Source organism: Tasmannia lanceolata, unplaced genomic scaffold (assembly GCF_043159265.1).
Source record: "Tasmannia lanceolata isolate RefF3 unplaced genomic scaffold, GAP_Taslan_0.1 ptg000018l, whole genome shotgun sequence".
NCBI lineage: Eukaryota > Viridiplantae > Streptophyta > Magnoliopsida > Canellales > Winteraceae > Tasmannia > Tasmannia lanceolata.
The window spans coordinates 24,307,794-24,332,889 of NW_027518695.1; the positions used below are offsets into that span (position 1 = coordinate 24,307,794).

A 25,096-nucleotide genomic window follows, 5' to 3' on the forward strand; every position below is an offset into this window, starting at 1 on the left:
CGACACGGCGCTGATACCCCTGAACATGGTACAATGCTTTCAACCTCTTTTCGTCAATCATTTGTAACTCTTGATGTCTAGCTTGAGCCCAAACAGATTCTGGCAACCCCGCTTCCATCATCACTCTCAGTGAGGGAATTCGCAGTTCAACAGGCAAGACAGCTTCCATTCCGTACACCAGAGAATACGGAGTTGCACCTGTAGAGGACCTGATCGACGTCCTATAGGCCCACAAAGCATACGGGAGCTTGCTCGACCAATCTTTGTAAGTCTCGGTCATCTTGCTGATGATCACTTTGATGTTTTTATTAGCAGCTTCAACAGCTCCATTTGTTTGGGGTCTATAAGGCGACGACTTATGATGTTTAATCTTAAACTCCTCACACAAGCGCGCTACCTCCTTCTTGAAATGGGACCCATTGTCTGAAATTAGTTCATGTGGTACTCCATATCTGCAAATGATATTGGGCACCGGTACTATGTTGGCTAGCCATTCAGGGTATTCAACAACTTGTATGAAGCCAACATCCAATTGTTTCTGAACTTCATCTCTGACTAGCAAGTCCCACTCTGGTTTCATTTTTCGAAGTTTTTGCTTTTTCGGTCTGGCACCCGGGATTAGGGGAAGTCTATGTTGAACAATGTCTTCACTTAATCCCGGCATGTCATCATAGGACCAAGCGAAAACTTCTTTGAATTCCTTTAACAGGGCAATTAATTCCGCACGCTCTTCGGGAGTTAATGTTTTGCCAATTCGAATTTCCCGAATTAGGGTTTCATCACCAATATTGATGGTCTCGATTTCCTCTTCGAATGGTTTTGCTCGATGCTGCTCCTCCTGCCTAATCATGTGTTTGATTTCAGGGGGAGTTTCGTCGGCATCCTCATTAGAGGGGGAGTCTTGATTATTATTATTATCAATTTGATCAGATAAAGAAGCAGAAATTGAAGTAGAGACAGGCGAATAAAAAGAAGAGTCTTTTATTTCATTCAAAGAAATCGAAGTTACATCTGTTGACGCGCCTTCAATGGGCTCAGTATTGAAATCTTTAAAGATCTTTACAGACTCATCAGACTGGACTATCGTATGAACAGACTCGATAGACTCAGTAGACTCAACGGAAGATGCAACGGACTCTGCATCGGACTGAACAACGGCATCAAAAGACTCCTCATCAACGGGCTCGATCACGACTGTACCTGCATCAAAAGAAACATCAGATAAAGCAAACTCTATTTTTGACTCAGAAATGGACATATAGCTAGAGACAACAGACTCTTTGATAGAAACAGGACTGTACTGGATGACGACTCGGGGTATGACCTGGGAACTCCAGTTCGTGAGAGGTCCCTCGGCTGGGGTGATAAGGCTTTCAGGATCAAGGATCAGCGCATCTCCTCCGATCATGGCTACAATCGGTAACTAAACCTGGAACAGGGAATTCAGAAGACACGGCTCAAGGATATCAGCCCAATCAACCTCTGGTTCGATCTCATGAATCTACAAACTCGGGTATTCATCTGGCAGCTCCATATCGAAAAATATCTCAAACCCCGGCAGCTCCTGCCCTGTCAGCTCATCAACCCACGGCTCTGCAAACCCACAGAATGCAAAGTCATCACCCTCTCTGCGGTATTTACCATTTCTGATCAGACTGAATGATTTCATCGGCAGCTCTAGACCCTGGCGACAGAGCTCGGACCATTTCCGCATGTAATTCCTCATTTCTCTAATCTCATCACGAGAAGGTTCATATCCGAGTCCGAACAACCCTTCATTCTTTCTCATTACAGGCCATTCGACTATCCCCTGATGATTGCGACCCAGACCTGCACCGGGAAGGTACCCCTGTTTACGCATCATCTTTACAACCCGGGGATTAGTGCTGGTGAGGAACAAAATCTCTTCATTCTTTGCTTTTTCAAATGATATGGCCGTGACTTCTACAGAGAACCCGGTCAGACTAACATCATCTTTCTTTTCTGAGGTACCCTCCTGCGAAATTTGGCCTACCTCTAAATCTGGATCACCCTTGACTGTTATCACCCTGTTGTTTCTGATGAACTTCAGTTTCTGGTGCAGTGAAGAAGGGATAACTCCAACCTTATGGAGCCAAGGTCGGCCAAGCAAGAGAAGGAAAGACGCTTTGATATCGAGCACTTGGAACTCTACTTCAAAGATTTCTCCTCCTATCAGAATTTCGGTTGCTAGCGTTCCAATAACATCGCGTCTGGTACCGTCATACGCCAAAATTCCTTGTTCAGAAGGGATGAAGCCATTCGGCCCAAATCCCAGGACAGCAGCAGTGGCTAACGGACATACGTTCAGTGCGGACCCGTTGTCAACTAATACATCTGGAACCTTCTTACCGTTACAGACAACAGTGATCTTCAGTGGACGCGTATGATTATGACCCTCAGATGTCAGATCTTCATCAGTGAAAGAAAGAGTCTTGGACACCCTAGCCATCGCTACCAAACCAACAAGTTCATCAGATGTAATATCTACAGATACCTGTGCAGCATTCAACTCTCTTAGTACAACTTGACGGTGCTTTGGGGAAGCCATGAGCAAACCCCAAATTGAAATATTAGCCTGGGTCTTTTTAAGTTGACGTAAAAGATTCTCATCCTCTTCTTCGCAACTCGGCTTGTTCAGCTTCTGCGCTTCTGCGGCTCTTACAACTTCAGCTGGGTTCTCAGCTCTTAACTCGGCGGGTTTGAAAATTCGCCCACCTCGAGTAACATGGCGGACTTCGTCACATTGATCGTTCAAGAAATCAAAGTCGTCATCATCAAAGCTTAGAACATACGGAGCGACATCTGCAACTTCCTCTTCATCACATTGAAGAATATAGGGACCAACAGAAGACTCGGCATAGTCATCTTCATCTCCGCCCAGCACATAAGGCTTCTCTTCCTCTACTTCTTCAACTTCCTCGCCAAATGCCAAGACAGTCGGTGAATCGGAAGCGATAGAATAAATCAAGGAAGCAGGGTCAAGAATAGGCTCTTCAGTAAAAACCGCCCCAACTGTAGGTGGAGGGCGCGGAGCATGAGCTGGTAATGGATTCCGGGTAGTGTTTGGCATAAATACAGCAATTTTTTTCGCTTCTATCATGTCCTGAATTTTATGCCTCAAGGCCATACAGTTATCTGTTAGGTGCCCTGTGCCTTGATGATATGCACAATGCTGATCTTCACGCCAATATCTGGGGAGAATAGGTGGGGGAAGTTTCGGTTCTAAGAGAGTGATCTTTTTGTCTCTTAGTAACTTCTTGAGAGCGACAGATAAAGGGTAAGGTAGCGGATCAAAATGCCTTGGCGCTTTCCTCATTGGCTGCTCTGCTTCTGCTACAACTCTTCTCATAGGGCGCGCAACAACCACATTGCTAACTTCGGGCTTTGAAACTACCATTGGCTTCTTTCCATTCCTCGGATCAAAAGATGACTTCGCCAGAGAACCCTTCAGCAACGCATCTTCAGTTATGGTTCCTGTCTTGATCAAGTGATTGAAATCAGAATAATACTGTGTCGCCATGAAGTGGTAATACTGCGGAGACAGGTTCTTGACCACAATTTTGATCTGATCTTCTTCAGAAGGGCGGTTAGTCATCTGGGCCGCTTTTCTCCTCCATCTTCTTACAAAAGACGTAAATGTTTCCTGGGGCCCTTGCTTGATCGCTTTCAGATCCCTCTTCGTAACCTCAATTCCTTCTTCCATCGAAAATTGCTCAACAAACTTGTTAGCAATTTCATCTAAAGTTCCGAGCTCTTCGGGTTTCAGATGAAGGAACCACTTCTTGGCTACTCCTGCTAGAGACATCGGAAACACCTTGGCGATCTGCTCTGGAGACAGCCCATACCCTTCTAGATTTGAAATGAACGACCTCAGATGACTCCACGGGCACCCCGTCCCATCATATTTATCAAAATCTGGCATTCTGAATTTTGGAGGAAGGGTGACACCAGGGAAAAGGGAAAAATTAGACATATTGACCTTCTTTGGTCCCTTAACTTGCATGCTTTCAACTTGCTGGGTCAATTTTTCAACTTTATCGACCAATTCTTTCTCTTTGCTTGGCTTGACTGATTGCGGGAGACAGTTCTCCTCTACATACTGCTCGTCATAGAAATCATCTTCAGGGGAAATGACAGACCGACCAAAGCCTGGAATCACATTGGGAGGATTTTGGACAACAGGTTGTTTCGAGGTAGCGGCTTTCTCACTCTTCAACTGAGTAACCTCTTCTTTTAAGGTAGATACCTCTCTTGTAAGGTTCCTCATCATGTCTCTCATTTCAGCCAACATCTCATTTGACTCAGCCATTTGGTTAAGACTAGGGGAGATAAGTGGAAATAAAGCTGGTGGGAGAGGTGAAGAAGATCTACGACTTAGCCTCGACGTAGAAGATTGCCGGGACCAAGTAGGCTGTGAAATGGTAACTTTTTTTGAAGCAATGGCTATTGCTTAACTCGGACTCCTGAAATGGAAGTAAGGACACTAATTTAAATCAAGATAATCAGAAAGAATGTTATGCACAAATTGAAACAAAGAATAATACAAACACATCTCTCCTCTGGGTAAGAACCAGCAGTACAACAATTGTAAGAAGGGTCATGACGGCCCATCAGACCTAAACGGATAACCATCACCCTTAGGGTGTTTCAGATAAAAACCGGCAGCATAACGGCCTTACAAAAAGGATCATGGCACGGTAAACTCATGGTTTATCACTAACCCTAAAGAATAGTGGTCATAGTCAATATTCTGGGCAAAATCCGGCAGCATAACAACTGTACAAGGAGGGTCTCGGCAACCAAGCATAAAGAATATGCCGATAAGGTCAAGATGAAACAGGGCTCTCAGCAAGAACGCACACTCTGGTAGTGATAATGGCAAAGTAGACTCATAATCGACAAGCAGAGCGATCTGATCAAGATCGATCAAAGGATCAAGCTCAGGAAAGATAGATCATGGCTATAAAGATAATGATGTGAAACCAATGATCTGATCATAATCCAAAAGACGGATGGATAAGAAAAATGGATTAGATTAGGAAAGAAAACATAACTATGAAGCAAGCTCTAAACTAGTACTAAAAATATACATATATATATATATATATACATATATACATATATACATCCTAACCAGGGGCACCAACCCTAGTCTAATCTAGAGGAGTTAATGAAGTCTTGACTCAAGACAGACATGTGAGTGTACTAGGACCTCGTCTGTAGCCACATAAAGTGAGCTACCCTAGTCTAAAAAATGGGATAAGGTCCCTAACTCTAGGCTCCACATGTGTAAGCAACACATATGTTCGTCCATAAATGCAAACAAAAGGACCATGCAATATATAGAGAGAGTAATGTCGCGAGGTCCACCTGGCCAGGTGCATAGTTACTTGTATCCTGTGACTATCGCCCAGCATACGAACTATGTCCGTTTTACACACAAGGTGCCCAGGTGTTGAGTATACTACTGGTGCGGTGGCGTTAGAAGGCGGGTATAGCCCTCACGGCTCCTACTCATAGTATCTCTCCGAGAGTAACCTGATAGCATATCCACAGCAGAAAAGTAACCACAAAACAGATAATATATGCGATGGATGAAAGTGAGTGTGTGAGCCCTTGTTTTATTTTGTATCTATTTGGTGCCCCTGGCATTCTAACGGAAAAGGTTCCCATTCAAAATGATTTTAGTCCAAATTTCTTCAAAATTAGTAAAAATGGCATTTTTACAGAGTTAGGCAATGTTCCAAGATGTCCCCAGCAGAGTCGCCAGCCTGTGGACCCCGATCCCGAGGACGCATGTGGGCGTGGGACACGAGGTCCCGCGTCCGGTCCTCTAAGATCTCCACAATGTGAAGGAGAGCTCTACCAAGGAACTCTCGAAATAGTGCCACTCACAGCATGGGTGGCGATGTAAATGAGATACATCTCGATTCAAGGACCAGCCCGGAACCGAGATGTACCTATAACAAAGAAGAGTCGCCATCCAAGGAAGTAGGCCCTGGATCCCATGAAATACTCTGTTGCAACGGATAACCAGAGATACAAAAGTCCGTGCCTGATGACGAATGGGGAAGGTGTTACGCGCCCCCAATTCGCCCAAGTGCAAGCACCTGGTCTCTTATGCCATTTTTAATTAATTTTGAAGAGTTTTGGGCTAAAATCATGTGAAATGGGAACGAGTATCCCCGAAGAAACGTCTGTCTAAGCATGCATGACCCGGGGATGGGCAAAAGAAAATAAACATCCAAATCCTAACTCACCGCATCTACTCCTAACCCATCTGTAAGCCCAAGGGTCTACTCTCCTATCTTGTTTTGATGATTCTAAACATAATTGATTGTGTTTTTGAATACTAATCAATTTGCTTTGAAGTGTTGTGTTTGAGATAGGATTGATCATTGAAGAAACCAACACACAACATGGTCATGCTTGGAGATATCCCATACAAGAGTCAAAGGAGCTAAGTGAAGCTCACCTCATCTCTCAAGCAAGCATACACAAGATGGAAGATCAATTGAAGACCAAGACTAAAGAGAAGTTGAAAGCTACATAGGTATCATTGTACATCCTTTCTCTTTAGATTTCCAAGTCAAGGCAAAGTGTTTTCAAAATGTTTTTCAAAGAACACTTAAGAACTTAAAATGGATTAGTGAATGCTTATGTGGTGGACCAACATGTTGGGACCCTCATAAACATTCCAAAATAATCATAGGAGATGAGTTCCAAAAGCCAAAAAATCAAACAAGAAATAAAATCTCAAAATATGTGGATTTTTAGGCTTTTCGGAACTCCGAGATTTTTTCTCGGAGCTCCGAGCTCGGAACTCCGAGAAAAGGTCCAGTAGCGTTTGGACATTTTGTCGGAACTCCGAGAAATGGTCCAGTAGAAAAATTCCATTTTCTGGCCGTTGTCTCGGAACTTCGAGAATTCTCGGAACTCCGAGAATGGTTCTCGGAACTCGAGAACCTTGCGACAGCTCAAAAAAGAGCCGTTGGGTTTTGATTTAAAATTTGATTTTTGTTATCTACACCCCCAAACGGTCATATTTTGAGGAGAGACTATTTATACAATATCTAGAGGATTATTTCCTCTCTCTTGATTTTTGAAAAACCCTCTTAAGCACTCAAGCAAACTTGCAACCCTTTCAAGCTTAAGATTTTTGGTTTTTCCCAAACTTGCCTTTCACTTGTGAACCTATTGAGTTTGGATATTTTAGAGCTATCACTTGCAAATCCTTGTTGAAGAGCAATCAAGGAACTACAAAGGGCATCAAGCTTTCAAGAAGAAGCCAAGCTATCAATCCTTCATATCTTGTATAGGTGGCTAGGGTATTCCGTTTTTAATTCCCTAGAGAGCAACCGCTTAGAACTCGGCGGAGAAGGAGAGTCTTTGTAAAGGTGTAAGGGCATCCTTGTTTAATATCCCTTGGAATTGTAACCGCCTCGGAGCCGGGCATCGTGGAGGTCTCCAATAGTGGAATCCCTCAAGTGCGACCTTGAGTAGACTGGAGTAGGCCGTTGGCCGAACCAATATATATCGGTGTGTCATTTCTCACTCTTGCATTTCCATTATTGTTTGGCTTGGCATTTTCACTTTGTTTTTCAATTATATTTGCACTAACCAAATATCTAATTAAGTGAAGAAAAATTCCAATTAGGGTTCATAGGTAATTTTCAAAAGGCCTAATATTGAGTGCAATTCAATTCACCCCCCCCCTCTTGACTATTTCAATTGGTATCAAAGCCTCGTCTCTAATTTTTAGAAAACCTTAACCGGTCTAGAGTAAAGATTCTAAAATGGCAAACTACCCTCAACACCATGAAGGTTATTCAAACACTAGGCCACCCTATTTTGATGGAACAAACTATGGTTTTTGGAAAACCAAAATGAAAATCTTTTTAACCCAAGATTATCAAATGTGGAGAGCAATTAATAATGAATACATCTTACCCACAAGAAATTTAAATGATTGGACCGAAGCCGAACAACAAGCTTCGAATTATAATGCCAAAGCCATGAATTCTCTTATTTGTGCTCTATCTCCCGGAGAATTCAATAGAGTATCAAATTTAAATTCGGCTAAGGAAATTTGGGACACTTTAGAAGTCACCCATGAGGGAACCAATCAAGTAAAAGAATCTAAAATGAACCATCTTTTTCGGCAATACGAACTCTTTCAAATGACACCCGATGAAACAATTGCCGATATGTACACTAGATTCACCAATCTTGTAAATGGATTAAGGGGTCTTGGAAAACAATTTTCCAATAGAGATTTAGTGACTAAAATCCTTAGATCCTTACCTTTGTCTTGGGAATCCAAAACCTCCGCAATCACCGAAGCCAAGGACATGAACACATTGAACCTAGATGAACTAATAGGGTCCTTGATCACCCATGAAATGATTTTCAAAACAAAAGCACCCGAAATCGAAACTAAAATCGAAAAAGGAAAAGGAATTGCTTTTGCTTATAATGTAGGTGAAAATGAAGATGCAAAAGAAGACATGGAAGATGAAGTTGCCCTCCTAACAAGAAGGATCAAATTCTTGCAAAGGAACATGGGAGGGATGAGAAATAGAAGGACAAACCCTCCATTCAAGAAGAAAGAAGAACTCGGTGATGGATCTTCTCAACCACGATGTTACGGTTGCAAGAAGCTTGGACACATTCGCCCGGATTGTCCACTCAACAATGAACCCACTTCAAACAACCGCTTCAAGAGAAGAGAAGGCAAGAAAGGAATGACCGCCACATGGGATGAGGAAATTGAAAGCGAAGGCGAACAAAATGATGGCGAAGATTGCTTGATAGCAAGGAACGTATGCTTCATGGCCTCAACAAACGACAACAATGAGGTAAACACTTTAAATGATGTTATTGTTTTAGAAGAAGTTCTTGATTCCCTACAAAATGCAAATGATGAACTTGAAATTCAATTTGATAAAATTGCATCACTTGAAAATTCTCTTGCTAACATGACAAAAGAATTTGGTTGGTTAAAAAAGGATCATGAATTTTTAGATGATAAGAATGAAAAATACAAAGTAGAAATTCATGAGTTAAATGCTTCTATCAAAATCTTAAATAAAAACCGACAAGAACTCTCAAATGAAAACAACAATCTAAAGCATGAAAATGGTAGATTATCTTTTGAGTATGATGAACTAAAGAAACTTTTTGAAAAATTTGAAAATAGTTCATTAAAATTGGATAGGCTTGTAAATCTTCAAAGAATGTCAAGTGACAAAAGTGGACTTGGACATAAATGGAACACCACAATATCCAACTATAAAACTAAACTTGAAAAGGTTTCTTCTAGCGGTACCAAAATTTGCTTTTATTGTGGTCTAGAAGGTCATTACAAGGTTGCTTGCTTACATGCTAAACAAGATAATATTAAGTTGAACTCTAATGTGAAAACAAATGATCATAGCAAGATTAGGAAGATTTGGGTACCTAAGGGATCTCACTTGCCTATTCATATGTAGGTATGCCTTAAAAGCCATAACAAGAAGAACACATGGTACCTTGATAGTGGATGCTCTAGACATATGACCGGAGACCTTACTCAATTCGCGTCCCTATCGCTCAAGGATGGTGGAGACGTTACCTTTGGAGATGATAAGAAAGGAAAAGTCAAAGGTGAAGGCACCATAGGTAACTCTACCTCTCCCATACATGATGTACTATTTGTTGATGGCTTGTCCCATAATCTTATTAGCATTAGTCAATTATGTGATAATGGTTTTGAAGTTGTCTTCAATCCCGATAAATGCATTGTTAAAAATAAGATAAATGGAGAAGTAAAATTCATAGGGTCTAGAGACAATAACATTTATACAATTGGACTAGATGATCTTAGACTCCAAAATGTGACTTGTCTAAATGCCATCAGTGAGGATTCTTGGCTATGGCATAGGAGGTTGGGTCATGCCGGAATGGATCTCATTTCGACCCTCTCCTCAAAAGAAAGTGTTAGAGGATTGCCTAAGTTCAAATTCATCAAGGATCACATTTGTAGAACTTGTCAATTAGGAAAACAATTGAAAAGCTCTTTTGCACCTAAAAATATGATTTCAACTTCCTACCCCTTGGAGCTACTTCATATGGATCTTTTTGGACCAATGAAGACTAGTAGCCTAGGTGGAAAGAGGTACGTGTTTGTAGTTGTTGATGACTACTCACGATTCACATGGGTCATATTTCTAGGACATAAAGATGAAACTTATGAAAACTTTCTTACATTGTGCAATCAAATTCAAAATGAAAAAGGTATTGCCATCTCCCACATTAGAAGTGATCATGGAACTGAATTTGAAAATGTACATTTTGACACTTATTGTAATGAACATGGCATAAAACATAATTTTTCCGCACCTAGAACACCTCAACAAAATGGAGTAGTAGAAAGAAAGAATCGAACTCTCCAAGAAATGGCTAGAACTATGTTGCATGAAAATGATCTCTCTAGATATTTTTGGGCGGAAGCGGTTAGCACCGCTTGCTATATCATAAACAGGGTATATCTAAGGCCAATTTCTAAGAAAACACCTTATGAGCTTTGGAAAAACTTGAAACCAAATATAAGCTATTTTAGAGTGTTTGGATGTAAATGCTTTATTTTAAACATCAAAGATAATCTACACAAATTTGATAGGAAATCGGATGATGGAATATTCTTAGGGTATTCTTCTCACAGCAAGGCATATAGAGTATTTAATAGGAGAACCCTAGTAGTAGAAGAATCCATGCATGTGACATTTGATGAAAGAGAGCCAACATCACAAGAAATGCCACATGATGAGGATGAACCCATTGAACATCTTTTTCCAAAATTGAGTGCTCCTCCTCATGCATCAACAAGTCATACATTACCTAGTGAGGAAGTAGAAAATGAAAATGATGACTCATTGCCTAGGGATAGGAGAACATTGGTAGATCATCCTGAATCCCAAATTTTAGGTGATGCCACATTGCCAGTAAGAACTAGATCATACTATCGTAGTGTGAGTAACAATTTGGCGTTCCTATCCGAATTAGAACCAAAATCCATCAAGGAAGCTGAAAAGGATGAATATTGGTTGATGGCCATGCAAGAAGAGCTAAGTCAATTCGAAAGGAACAAAGTGTGGAGGCTAGTACCTAGACCTAGTGATCATCCAGTCATTGGCACGAGATGGGTGTATAGAAATAAATTGGATGAAAATGGAATTATCACTAGGAATAAAGCTAGGCTTGTAGCCCCAAGGGTACAATCAGGAGGAAGGGATAGATTATGATGAGACATTTGCTCCTGTTGCCCGTATGGAGGCTATTAGGATACTTTTGGCATATGCATCTCATAAAGGATTTAAACTATATCAAATGGATGTCAAAAGTGCCTTCCTAAATGGCTATATCCAAGAGGAAGTGTATGTTGAGCAACCTCCAGGTTTTGAAGACTTCAAACATCCAAATCATGTCTTCAGGCTTGATAAAGCTTTATATGGATTAAAGCAAGCTCCTAGAGCTTGGTATGAGAGGCTTTGCACTTTCTTAGTTGAAAAGGGATTCGAGATGGGAAAGGTGGATAAAACCTTATTTATCAAAAGAGAAAATCATGATATCCTCCTTGTCCAAATCTATGTGGATGATACCATCTGTGGCTCAACTAATCAAAAATTGTGTGATGAATTTGCAACCTTAATGAAAAATGAATTTGAAATGAGCATGATGGGAGAGTTAACCTACTTCTTAGGACTCCAAATTAAACAATACAAAAATGGAATATTTTTAAATCAAGAAAAATATACAAAGGAGTTATTAAAAAAGTATGGCATGGATAGCAGTAAGACATCAAGAATTCCCATGAGTACTACTGCTAAGCTAGAAAAAGATGAATTTGGCAAATCTGTGGATCAAAAATTGTATAGGGGTATGATAGGTAGTTTGCTCTATTTGACAGCCAGCAGACCAGACATTATGTTTACTGTCTGTCTCTGTGCTCGATTTCAATCGGATCCTAAAGAATCTCACCTATCAGCAGTTAAGAAGATCTTCAAGTACTTAAGAGGAACCCAAAGTCTAGGACTGTGGTATGAAAGATCATCTTCCTTCACTCTCATCGGATATTCAGATGCAGACTTTGCTGGATGTAGAGTAGATAGGAAAAGCACTGGTGGGACTTGCCAATTCTTGGGTAAATCACTTGTTTCATGGTTTAGCAAGAAGCAAAATTCAGTAGCTCTGTCCACAACAGAAGCAGAATATGTGGCAGCTGGAGCTTGCTGTGCTCAAGTCCTATGGATGAAAAGCACATTGATGGACTATGCAATCAAAATGGAAAATATTCTCATCCAATGTGACAACACTAGTGCTATAAGCTTAACAAAGAACCCCATACAACACTCAAGAACAAAACACATTGAGATTAGGCACCACTTCATCAGAGATCACTCACAAAAAGGGGATATTTGCTTAAAATAAATCAACACTGAAGATCAATTAGCGGATATCTTTACAAAACCCCTTAGTGATGATAGAATTTGTTATATCCGAAGTGCCTTAAACATTTGGAGTGCGGATCAAATTAAAGAAATTGCCAAATAAATACTTTGTGCCTTTAACCAGCTTATTTATATAGTATTTATATATATAATCTTTGTTTGGTAGTATCTGCATGAATGAGATGTCAAACTTTTAATCTTAAAAATCACTCAATTGATATTCTTAGCCTTCTTAGTTTTTCTAAGTTGGAGAGGTATCTTCACTTTAATTAAAATACCTAACATCTTGACATATGTCAACATCTCAATCATGAACAGGTATATGTGCATTACTTGGTTAAATATTTTTATACCATAAGCATTGATTTAGGGGGAGTTATCTACTCCTAAATTTTTTTTTACACCCTTTCTGTCGATGACAAAAGGGGGAGAAGGTTTAAAATTGATTATCTATTCAAATTTACTATATGCACCTCATGCTTATAACTTGTATCATGTATATGTGTGCATATATTGAGGGGGAGTTCTAGTATTCAATTGCCTACTATGTCACTCCACACACACCTCATAATCAATTTTGTTTGTCATCATCAAAAAGGGGGAGATTGTAAGCCCAAGGGTCTACTCTCCTATCTTGTTTTGATGATTCTAAACATAATTGATTGTGTTTTTGAATACTAATCAATTTGCTTTGAAGTGTTGTGTTTGAGATAGGATTGATCATTGAAGAAACCAACACACAACATGGTCATGCTTGGAGATATCCCATACAAGAGTCAAAGGAGCTAAGTGAAGCTCACCTCATCTCTCAAGCAAGCATACACAAGATGGAAGATCAATTGAAGACCAAGACTAAAGACAAGTTGAAAGCTACATAGGTATCATTGTACATCCTTTCTCTTTAGATTTCCAAGTCAAGGCAAAGTGTTTTCAAAATGTTTTTCAAAGAACACTTAAGAACTTAAAATGGATTAGTGAATGCTTATGTGGTGGACCAACATGTTGGGACCCTCATAAACATTCCAAAATAATCATAGGAGATGAGTTCCAAAAGCCAAAAATCAAACAAGAAATAAAATCTCAAAATATGTGGATTTTTAGGCTTTTCGGAACTCCGAGATTTTTTCTCGGAGCTCCGAGCTCGGAACTCCGAGAAAAGGTCCAGTAGCGTCTGGACATTTTGTCGGAACTCCGAGAAATTTTCTCGGAACTCCGAGAAATGGTCCAGTAGAAAAATTCCATTTTCTAGCCGTTGTCTCGGAACTCCGAGAATGGTTCTCGGAACTCCGAGAACCTTGCGACAGCTCAAAAAAGAGCCGTTGGGTTTTGATTTAAAATTTGATTTTTGTTATCTACACCCCCAAACGGTCATATTTTGAGGAGAGACTATTTATACAATATCTAGAGGATTATTTCCTCTCTCTTGATTTTTGAAAAACCCTCTTAAGCACTCAAGCAAACTTGCAACCCTTTCAAGCTTAAGATTTTTGGTTTTTCCCAAACTTGCCTTTCACTTGTGAACCTATTGAGTTTGGATATTTTAGAACTATCACTTGCAAATCCTTGTTGAAGAGCAATCAAGGAACTACAAAGGGCATCAAGCTTTCAAGAAGAAGCCAAGCTATCAATCCTTCATATCTTGTATAGGTGGCTAGGGTATTCCGTTTTTAATTCCCTAGAGAGCAACCGCTTAGAACTCGGCGGAGAAGGAGAGTCTTTGTAAAGGTGTAAGGGCATCCTTGTTTAATATCCCTTGGAATTGTAACCGCCTCGGAGCCGGGCATCGTGGAGGTCTCCAATAGTGGAATCCCTCAAGTGCGACCTTGAGTAGACTGGAGTAGGCCGTTGGCCGAACCACTATATATCGGTGTGTCATTTCTCACTCTTGCATTTCCATTATTGTTTGGCTTGGCATTTTCACTTTGTTTTTCAATTATATTTGCACTAACCAAATATCTAATTAAGTGAAGAAAAATTCCAATTAGGGTTCATAGGTAATTTTCAAAAGGCCTAATATTGAGTGCAATTCAATTCACCCCCCCTCTTGACTATTTCACCATCACATCTAGGAAAGCAATAACATTCGCATGCACAGCTACAGCTAAGCAAGTAATGGCAGATATGATAAGCAGAAAAGCAGTAAATATCTACAGCTAAGTATGTGAGACTAAACGCACAAAGAATAAGCAAGCTGAAAGTAAACACACAAGGAACCAAAGACAAACACACAATAAGCTAAAAGATGCGAGGCAAAGAAAGGATCAGAAAATAGACGGTGTGCGCAAACCCAAAATGCCAGGGAAAAGAAAGTGGGACATACGATAGCCTCAGGGAGCGATTCTAATGAATCAAGCTCAGCGATCCCGATCCGCTAAAGATCGGATAAGTCTCACGATCGTCATAGCCTATCGTTGGGCTCAGCGAGGACAATCCCTGTAAAGGGGCCACGCTATGTCGTCGCCCGTCCCAAAACCCGATAAAACGTCGGAAAACCGATAAAACCGGCAAACCACGATCAAAATCGAAAATGAAATGAAAGGAAGGCTCCGAGTGACCTGGCAATCACCATCCTTGCCCATTTTGTTTTTTTTTTTGTTGTGAAAGGTTTGAAATATTTTTTGGATGCTTGAATGATTTTTTGTTTTTGAAGGGTTTAAATGATTTTATTGAAAAGTTTGACTGAACTTGGGATGACGATCCGAAGCTGCCTACGTACCCTGTGAAAAGGGATCAAGCCAACGTAGTTCGAAACAGCTTTTCGAAATACGCTTTGAGTGTTTTTTATGTTTTTTGGATTTTTTGTTATTTGATTTTTATGTATTTTTATCCCTTTTGATCGAAAGGGGGGTTTTGGCTCAAGAGGTTGCCGTCCGTCATAGCCTAAACCCGATGGAAACTCCGAAAATCGATGAAGATCTCGAAAACCGAATGAAATCCCGAAACGCAGGAACTCGAAGGAGAAAACGGAACGGAAGGAGCCCCCAAAATGAAAGAAAAAATCCCAAACTCTTAGGAAAGTCGAAAGCGAGGCAAAGGAAGAGTATTACCTGTTTGGAGGGAAATTGCCAATGCAGAGGATTCCTTGGAACTTTAGTGTCGGCACCGGAAATGGGTTGAGTCAACTAAGGGGATAGGTTGATTAAGGAATTGGGTTGAGTCAACTAAGGAGAGAGTCCAATCGGTTAAAGAGGTTGAGCATACTCGACTAGAGAGTTGGGTCAACTCGACTAGGGAGGTTGGCTAGGGTTAACTCAGTTGGAATTGGGTTGGGATCCCACTTGGTTGGATTGGATTGGGTTAATGGTTAGGGTCAAGTGAGTCGGGTCTAAGTTAGGAGCAAACCCGAGACTAGCCATGGTCTAACCAGGGGGAAGCAGGGTACGATCCAGGGTGCGGACCAGGGTGCACCAGGGTGCGAACGAGAGGACAACCAGGGGCTAGCCAGGGTGCGAACCAAGGGGTACAAGTCGGGTTGGGTTTGATTAGGTTGGGTGGAATCTATAGAAGATAGTGGTGGGTTTTGAAATGGAGAAGAGAGGGTTTAATAAGAAAATGGGTCAAAGCAAGGTGGAAATGGTGGAGGAGCTAGGTGGTGGAGATGGATTTGGGTCTTGGATTTTAGAGGTCAAGATGACCGGAATAAGTGGAGGTTGGTCGGATTTAGATGGGATCGGAGAAGAATGGGTTGAGGTCGGAAGTTGCAGAGATGGTAAAGGGGAAGATTTCGGTGGGTTTCGGTGGAAGAGGCTTGGTGGAGGTACGGCTGATGGAGGTGGTGGCTGGGTTTTTGGGTTTTCGAAATGGGTTTTGGGTTTGGGTGGTGCGGTGATTTGTGGGTTTGGGAGTTGCAGAGGTGAGGGAGGTGGGAGTTGGCCGGTGGGAGCCGGAGATGGAGGTGGTGGGATTCCGGCCGGGAATTGGGTTTAATCGGAGAACGGGTCTGGGTTTGCAGAGGGTTTGGGTTTGGGTTTTGATGGGTTTGGGTTTGCAGAGAGTTGTGGGTTTGGGAGTTGCAGAGGTGAGGGAGGTGGGAGTTGGTGGAGGTGGTTAAGGCTAGCAGTTGCAGAGGGTTTGGGTTTGGGGAGATGGTGGAGGTGCGGTGGTGGGAGGATGCCGGAGAGGGTGGTTGGAGATGGTGGCTCGGGTGGAGGCCGATGGTGGAGCTTGATGGTTGGAGATGATGAAGAGGCCGAGATGGTGGCGGCTTGGCCGGAGGTTGGAGTGTGGTGGAGGGAGGTGGGAGTTGGCTGTGAAGTGGAGGTGGGTAGTGGGTTTGGTGGTGATGGCCGGATGTGGTTGAGCGAAGGTGGTGGTGGCCGGTCCTCCCGCTCCTCCCTCTCTGTAGCTCCTCTGTTGTTGTTTTTTTTCTCTTTTTTTTGTTTTTGTTGTGTCGGTGGAATGGGGAAGATGGTGGAGGCAGGGTCGGAACTCCGGCGAAATGGCCGGAGATGAGTCTGGGTCAGAGAGGGGTATGATGGAGGTAATTGATGGCCGTGGAATGGATGGAGAAGAAGGTTGGAGTGCGGTGGCTGAGGTAAAAGGGTTTGGTGGAGGGTGGTGGTTGATGGTGGTGGTGGTGGTGGTGGTGGAGTTTGTTTGGCCTTTCTCCCTCCTCTGTTTCTTTCTTCTAAAAATAAAAAACTCCCCTCCCTGGTGTCACACGAGACATGCTATTTTTATAGCTAGGGTTGCCACCCTCCTCTAATCTCATCCATCCATTTCCTTCCTTTCTTGATCCTATGGCCCTCCTAGAAACCCTAAAACCTAGAACATTCTAGATGATCTGAGCCCTACACCTCACCTCTTTGATCTAATGGCCTATGCTTGTGGCTTGCAAAGAAAGCAATGGAAATTTCCAATAATGCCCCCCTTGCAAATGGGAAATGATATATTAGGCCCCCTCTCTCTCATGGGGAGCCCCCCCATCTAGTGTATTTTATTTCTTCCTTTTGCACTTGAGTGGGCTGCCCCAAGTAATAAAAAAAAACAAATATATCTTTCTTCTTTTAATACAAGGGCTTGGTATTGCCACTCCTTCCTTGTTTAAATCAACCCCCTTCCATTTGCAAATGAAACAACCTCACCCTCGCTTTGATAATCACACAAACTCAGCTTGTCCCTTGACAGATTTTAATTCGAAAAATGTACCCATTTAATCACGGTCTAAACACTAAGAGACAAGGTAAGTCAGTAAAATATCAAGGAGAGCTCGAGTTAGCATCATCCACACTTGAGAAATTCGCATAGAGGGGTGCCAATACCAAAACTCAGGGGTATTTTGTAACCCTTTCAATTTTTTGCGAAAATGAGATAGAGGATCAGGGCAATTTGAACGGAGGATGCCAATGGGGTTCAGAGATCATCCAGGCCTTCAAACAATTTCCAAAATATATGGGAATGGGCATTTTTAGGATTTTCGGGTTCGATTTTTCGAAAATTTTGAGATTCGGTTCCGGGATCTCGACTCAACTTCGGGATTGGGATTTTATTCGATTTCGATAATTTATTCGATTTTGGGGAAAATGGTCCGGTCAAAATCGGGTGTCTATAATATGACAGAAACTTCATGTCTCTTGGGATTGAGAATCCTTTCTTTTGTCATTAGATGTATTTTTAGTATTAGGATCTTGAGTTAGGGCGATGAAGGCGCTAGCCCAAGCCCATCCCTAGGGACTTGCTCAGTCCAAATAGGGCTCCCCCCTTTGTATAGTAGACTTTAATAGTCTTTTAGACACCGATAGAAATTAGACTACTAGGAGATATGCTATGTCTCATTAGGCCATGCTCCCTTGGAGACGAGCCTCATTTAGAGTCTACCCTTAGGGAGGTTGTCTTGATTTTGACAGATAGTATACCCTTAGGAGGCATGCCTTGCCTCATTTGTGGATCCCCTATTTGGAGACAAGCATTGTCTCATTTAGAGGGTTTCCATTTTTAGAAGGCTTACCTAGCCTTATATTAGAGCGGCTCCTTTTAGAGAGTCATGGACTCATTTCTCCTTTAAGTTGTACTATTAGAGAGCCTTTGGCTCATTTGTCTTCGTTACTAGTTTTTATTAGAGAGTCATTGACTCACTGGTCCGTTGGATGGCATTGTTAGAGAGTCGTTGATTCGCTCGTCCATCAGGTAGTGTTATTAGAGAGTCTTTGACTCAGTTGTCTTTAGGTTTTATTAGAGTCTTTGACTCATTCATCTTTTGGTAGAATTAATAACGAGTCTTTGGCTTATTTACCTTCTTTTCGTGGTGTTATTAAAGAGTCCCTGACTCATTTGCACCCCTCTTTAGTGTTTTTAGTTAGGAGTTTATCCTTTAGAGTTGTCATTATTCTACTTTGATTAGAGACTAACTCAGTCTTATTAGAGCTTTGCTTGTTTGAGTGTTAGATTCGTTTTCTCTGTTCTTGGGACACTTTTTTGCGTGTTGTGGTTCGTCTCTTTGAGACGCTTGTTGTTTGTTCGGGGTTTCCCCTTTTGATTTAGGGGTTTGCTCTAGTTTGTGGTCATGCTTGCGTGTCCCCTTGAAGGGTGAAAACATTTAAGAATCCAAAAGCATTGGAATATTTTAAAATCCAAAAAACATCAGAAATTCGAAACTCAAAAACATTGGAAAACTTTAAAAATGTCAAAAACATTTGAAAACATTAAAAACCTTAAATCTTTTGGATTGTTAAGTATTAATTAGGAGAGTTCGTTTCAAACTACGTTGGCTTGATCCTCTTCCGAGGTACGTAGTGCAGCTTGGGATTTACATCCCAAGTCCAGCCAAACTTTTTTGTAAATAATGTTTTAAACCTTCTTCAAAAACCTTTAAAATCTTGTTTTCAAAAGATCTTCCTCTAGAGTTAAGAGTTTCTCCTAGATATAGAGTTTTAGAGTTAGGGTTTTTCTTTTGATAGGTTGTTTGATTGTTTGTTTGCTGTGTGCTTGTTTTAGAGTTAGGGGTCTGTTCTAGAGTTATAGGAACGCCTCCGTCCGGTCAGTTGGCGATCCACATCGCCGAGTGATGACTAGAGTAGGATACGCTAGTCCACCTTTGGTTTTCCTTAGGAAATACAGCCTAGTTACACATACGTTGTAGGAATCACCTGCATTAGCTTAGGGCTAATCTGCATTTAGTTAGGGCATATAGGGTGTCCTAAAATCCACAATTCACTGAAATTTAAATAATCGTACAATAAACTTTAATAATTGGTCCGGTCTTTTAGATCGAGTCTAAGATAGAGGGCTAGGTGTCTTAGGCATCCTAGCTTAGAATAGGCGCGAAGAACTACGTTGCCTTGATTCTCGTGGAGGTGGGGATACGTAGGCTTCTTTGGATGAATACCAGACCATCCGAGGACTCGGGCTAATAATTTAGAGTCTTAGGATTTGTTGTGTAGTTATTGTATGATTTGATATGTTTTCTTACTTTCTTGTACTGATCCTATACCTTTAGCTATAGCTTGCATGTGTTTGCACATCAGAACTTAGACACCCATTAGGCATGTCACTCATAACCTAGCTATGCTTAGGTGACACATCTTTCATTTTATTTTATATGTGTTTATTATTTTTATCCTCAGGAAATGCATGCTTAGGTAGACGACTCCTGAGGATTGTTCCCATTTCACATGATTTTTACCCAAACTTCTTTGGAGTTAATAATAAATGGGATAAGGAGTTAATAATAAATGGCATAAGAGACCAAGTGCTTGCACTCGGACGAATCGGGAGTGCTCTCAGACCTTCCCCATTCGTAACCAGGCACGAACCCATATATATTTCTAGTTATCCATTGCACAGAGGATTTGATTTTAGGGTTCCATGGCATATCCATGGATGGCGACTCTGAGTTTATTTTAGGTATGTCTCGGTTTCGAGCCCTGGCTCCGGATCAAGACATATCTCTTTCTTTTTATATCGTCACTCGTGCTATGCTATGAGGGTGGCATCCGTTTTGAGAGTTCCTTGGTAGAGCTCTCCACACACGTGGATGATCCAGAGGGTGTTAGGGACCCATTCCCTCACCGCTCCTCGGATCGGGGTCCACAACACGGCAGAGATCGAATGAAGAAGGGTTGATGGGGAAGAAGTTGAAGGTAACGACGGGAGTTGGGGGCGATCGGAGCTCCGGCCGGAGATGGGGTTCGTGGTGGTTGAGTTGCAGCCCCCAACCTCCTCCTCTCTGTTTTCTCCCCTTTTTTCATGAAAAATGGGTCTCCTCAACCCTAATTGGATTACTCTTTTAAAGAGGGAAATGATGCATTGTCCTCCCCTCTCCCCCCCCCCCCCCAATTCATTCCCTGGACAGCCCCCTCTAGTGCATTTTGTGAGCATTCTTTTGTATACAAAGGGGGGGTTAGGCAAGGAGAGGGGCTAACATATCACTTCTCTTTTTGTATAAAGAATAGGTTTTGGCACATCCTCAATTTGATAAATCACTCCCCTGTTACTTGGTAAGTCCATTTCCTAAAGAAGTAGTATTTTGCAACCCTCATCCTTGCTTGGTCAGCCCCCTCATGTGCACTTATGACTAATCTTTTTGCTCTATAAAGGCGGGGTTTGAGGTGGAAAAGGGGTTCAACAAAAGAGCTTTATACATCACACCCCTTTTATTCTCCTTGGACAACCCCTATCTAGTGTATTTGAAACTACTTTTTCACACCCAAGCGAGGGGGGGGGGGGCTCGGGTGAGAAAAATAAAAAATAAAAAATGGAAATGATATATTTGACCCCCTCTTTTTTTGTTTGGACAGCCGCAATTAGGATAAACCACTCCCATTTTACTTTTAAAGCAACCATTTTTCTCTTCTATGACCACCCTGTTCGGGTTGATTCAATCCTCTTCTGTAAACAACATCAACAAAAGCCCGCTTTGATATTTGCACAAGCTCGCCTCGCCTTATTTGCCATTTTTCATCCATTTCACTTGAAATTTTTCGAGCATCCTCTTCGGAATGATGACAATCTTTCATAATTTCTTACCCATTAATAATCAAAGGTTAACAAAACAGGGGTCTCTTTAACATTTGACTCGGTTCTTCGGGAGTTTACTTGTCGCAGGGATCCTAATTCAATTTCAGAGACTCTCATTGGGGTTTAGGGTTCGGTCAAAATGGGGTGTCTAAAGACGGTGGTAGGTTTGAGGTCACCTAGTCCTAATTGCTTGAAAACCGAAAACGGTATGAGATTTACACTAGCTCTCAAATCTAACAAGGCATGATCAATTTGAGTGTTTCCAATAGTACATGATATGGTGGGACATCCCGGGTCCTTATATTTTGCTACCATTTGATGGGACAAAATAGAACTAACGTTTGCGGCCAAGAAAGCTTTCTTGGGTACATTCGTTGTTCTCTTTTGTGTACATAGATCTTTCAAAACTTTAGCATATGTAGGGACTTGGGAAATCGCATCAAGCAAAGGAATATTCACATGCACTTGTTTAAAAATATTTAGAATTTTATCAATTTGATCTACCTTTTCATTATTAGCAAGTCTCCTTGGAAAAGGAGCTTTAGGAAGGAAATCTCGTGCAGGAGGAGAAGTTACATCTTCTGTACTTACCGGTTTGGGCTCCTCTTCTGAGCCAACGGAGGGAGGTTCTTCACTTACCTCTTTTGGAAGATCTTGCTCATTTTTAGAATGTTGGTGCTGACCTTCTCTTTTTTATATTCTTTTCCACTTCTCAAAGCATAAACTGCATTGCATTGATTCGCAGGGTCCTGCTGCGGCAAACTAGATTGCAAAGGCATTCAACGGATTCACCTGTGGTTGTTGATTCCCATTTATGACCACATTCCTTGGGTTAGGAATTGGTTGACTTGGCATCTTTCTTTTTTCCCTTTCACTTAGGGCCGTAGCAAGTTGAGAAATTTGCTTTTCTAAGTTGTGTTGGCCCGTCATGAAGGTACTCATGAGAAGCTCCATGTTCTTCTCTAAAGATGTAATTCGTGACGACTCCCCTTGTTTTTGAAAACTCGGAGGGGGCATATTTGAAACATTATTAATCATGGGGTTTTGAAAAGTAGGAGGGGTAGGGGGTGGCCGAACAAAAGTGGGAGGGAAGGTGGGCCTAGGTTGGCCGAATTGGCCTTGGCCTTGGAAATTGGATGGCCCACCTTGACTCCATGAAAAGTTGGGATGATTTCTCCATCCTGGATTATAAGTGCTAGAATAAGGATTATTAGAATACAAAGCACTTACATTCTCATTAGAATTACCAAATTTAGCAAGAATTGGACACTCTTCCATGACATGGTCCGTGGCTTGACACCAATTACACATGAGAACACTATATGCAATTTGATTGACTTGTGAAGGTCATTTGACAACTATTGCTTCTAGCCTTTTGATTAGGCTATCAAGATGGGCCTCTTTTGCCACAGCACCCTCTATTAGAAATCCCTTACTTGAAGTGGCTCTCTCACCGTCTTGAGTGGATTCCCACTCTCTTATTTTTTTCGCCAAATCAAGTAAGAAGTTCCATGCCGCGGCCTCATCCGTGAAAGATGTAAAATTGTTAGGACACATGGACTCAAGAAGTTGCTTTGTTTGGTAATCTATGCCCTCATAAACAATTTGGCATAAGTTCCACAAATCAATTCCATGGTGAGGACACTCTTGGAGTAGGTCTTTGAACCTCTCCATAAACTTAGAAAATGCCTCTAATGGCTTTTGCTTGAATTGTAAAATATCGTTCCTAAGCTTATTAGTTTTATGTAATGGAAAAAAAATTTTAGGAAAGCGACGGTGAACTCCTCCCAAGTGGTGATGGAGTTCATTGGTAAGCCATAGAGCCACTTTTTGGCTCCATCCTTGAGTGAAAACGTAATAAACCTCAACTTTACTGCATCATCGGTAAGTTGTTGCAACTTAATCAAAGCACATACATCTTCAAACTCACGCAAGAATAAATAAGCATCCTCCGAAGGGAGGCCATGAAAATGAGGAAGCAAAAAGATAAATTACGATTTTAACTCAAAAGTATTGCCCTGCGCAACCGGCAATCTAATGCAAGAAGGTTGCGCGGTTCGGGGCGGATAGAAGAGATCGCGTAAACTCTTTTGCGGCTCTTGTTCTTCCACCATGACTACTTGATTTGGATTTGGTTCGATGTCTTCTGTCGTCTCTAACAAGTGTGCTCTTTCTAATCCCTGGCAACGGCTCCAAAAACTTGTTTGTTATTTAAAAAGTAACCGCAAGTGCACGGATCGTGTGTAGTCACGGGTCGAACTCAAGGAAGAGAAATCTAGTTATCAATCCTATTCGTGTACCGATTAGAATACTAGCTATGATATAATGTTGCCTGGCAAAATCTCAGGATTTCTGTGGACTTGACCTCGGAGCCAACACTATATATAAGCGTATATTTTATTCCATCTAATAATCGAATTCAACTAAGATCTTTTTGATTTAAAATCCTAATTTAGGCAAAGTGTATCAAATTTTAAGAGAATTGATTAATTATCTAAAATCTAAAGTCTAATTAGAAAAGCTAGACTAAACTAATTTGCAAAAGAAAATTGATTAGAAAGGGGTTTGATTCAAATTGGAAAACTACTTGGGGCAAGAATCCACCATGGGTTGTGGGTTAGATTGTTGATTAAATTGAAAATATTGCTTTGCCTTGTTATATAACCAATAAACATGGTCGATGGAGAATAAGATCGAAGGATGTCATTCCCCATGAGAGTTCATTAATTATACAATCAAGTTGTTTCTTATATATATATATATATATATATATATATATATATATGCATACGTACAGCATACGTTATATTTGCGGAAAATTTAAAAAAAATATTTTTTAATCAATATCCTTCCCCTTCCCCATGGGTTCATCTAAACCCCAAGCAAGGGAATTTAGCTACTCATAGAGGAAGGAAAAGAAACAATATTAAAGAAGATAGAGAAGAGAAGAAGAGCCATACAAAAACTTAAATAAGCAAAAGAACAAAAGTATTTATTTCTTTATTATTGAATTTGAGAACAAAAGTACATCAAATTATAACTTGAAATTGAACTTGAAAGTAAGGAACAAAAGTAGAAGAAACTTAGTCTTTTTCTCCTCAAGCTTTGGATCTTGTTCTTTGGTGTCTCTTTGTATGATTGGATTTAATAGTTGGCTCACAAACTTGAAGAAGATGGACTCGGTTGGATTGTGACTTATGTAAAGAACAACAACGAAAAGAAAACGAGAAAGAACTATTATGAGAATGAGAATGTACTAGGCTTGAGAAGAAAAAGAGTGTGTTTTTTTTCTAAGATGATGAAAGAGTGAAAAATATATAGTCGTCCCTCCTCTCTTCCCTTTTTTTTAATATATCTATATAAAACTCTCTCTAAACATGACCTCTTTCTAAAAATAATTTTCCAAGTTTGGATAGCATTCCAAATCTCACCGAGGTACTATCTTGGGCTCCTTTTTCTATTTCTTATTTTTAGTACCTCTCATAAACACACATCCATACAAGATAAAGCTGAAATAGACTCCAATGGTTCTTGATTCTTGATCCAACAGTTGGGTGAGATCCTTCTTCTAAAGTAACTCCAAAGTTGCTGATGTTGTGAGAAAATTTCTTAAAAGATGCCTTAAAAAATTA

At 40.9% G+C, this 25,096-nt stretch overlaps 1 protein-coding gene across 1 annotated transcript; it reads right to left on the reverse strand.

Annotated features, from left to right (window-relative positions):
* Positions 1–1,501: 1,501 nt before the first annotated feature.
* LOC143850214 (uncharacterized) lies at positions 1,502–4,330 on the reverse strand. Its single transcript, XM_077359477.1, has 2 exons — positions 2,162–4,330; positions 1,502–2,074 (listed from the first exon to the last, which is right to left on the reverse strand). The coding sequence occupies exons 1-2, from the start codon at positions 4,328–4,330 to the stop codon at positions 1,502–1,504; spliced, it is 2,742 nt and encodes a 913-aa protein (XP_077215592.1).
* Between the last annotated feature and the right edge of the window lie 20,766 nt (positions 4,331–25,096).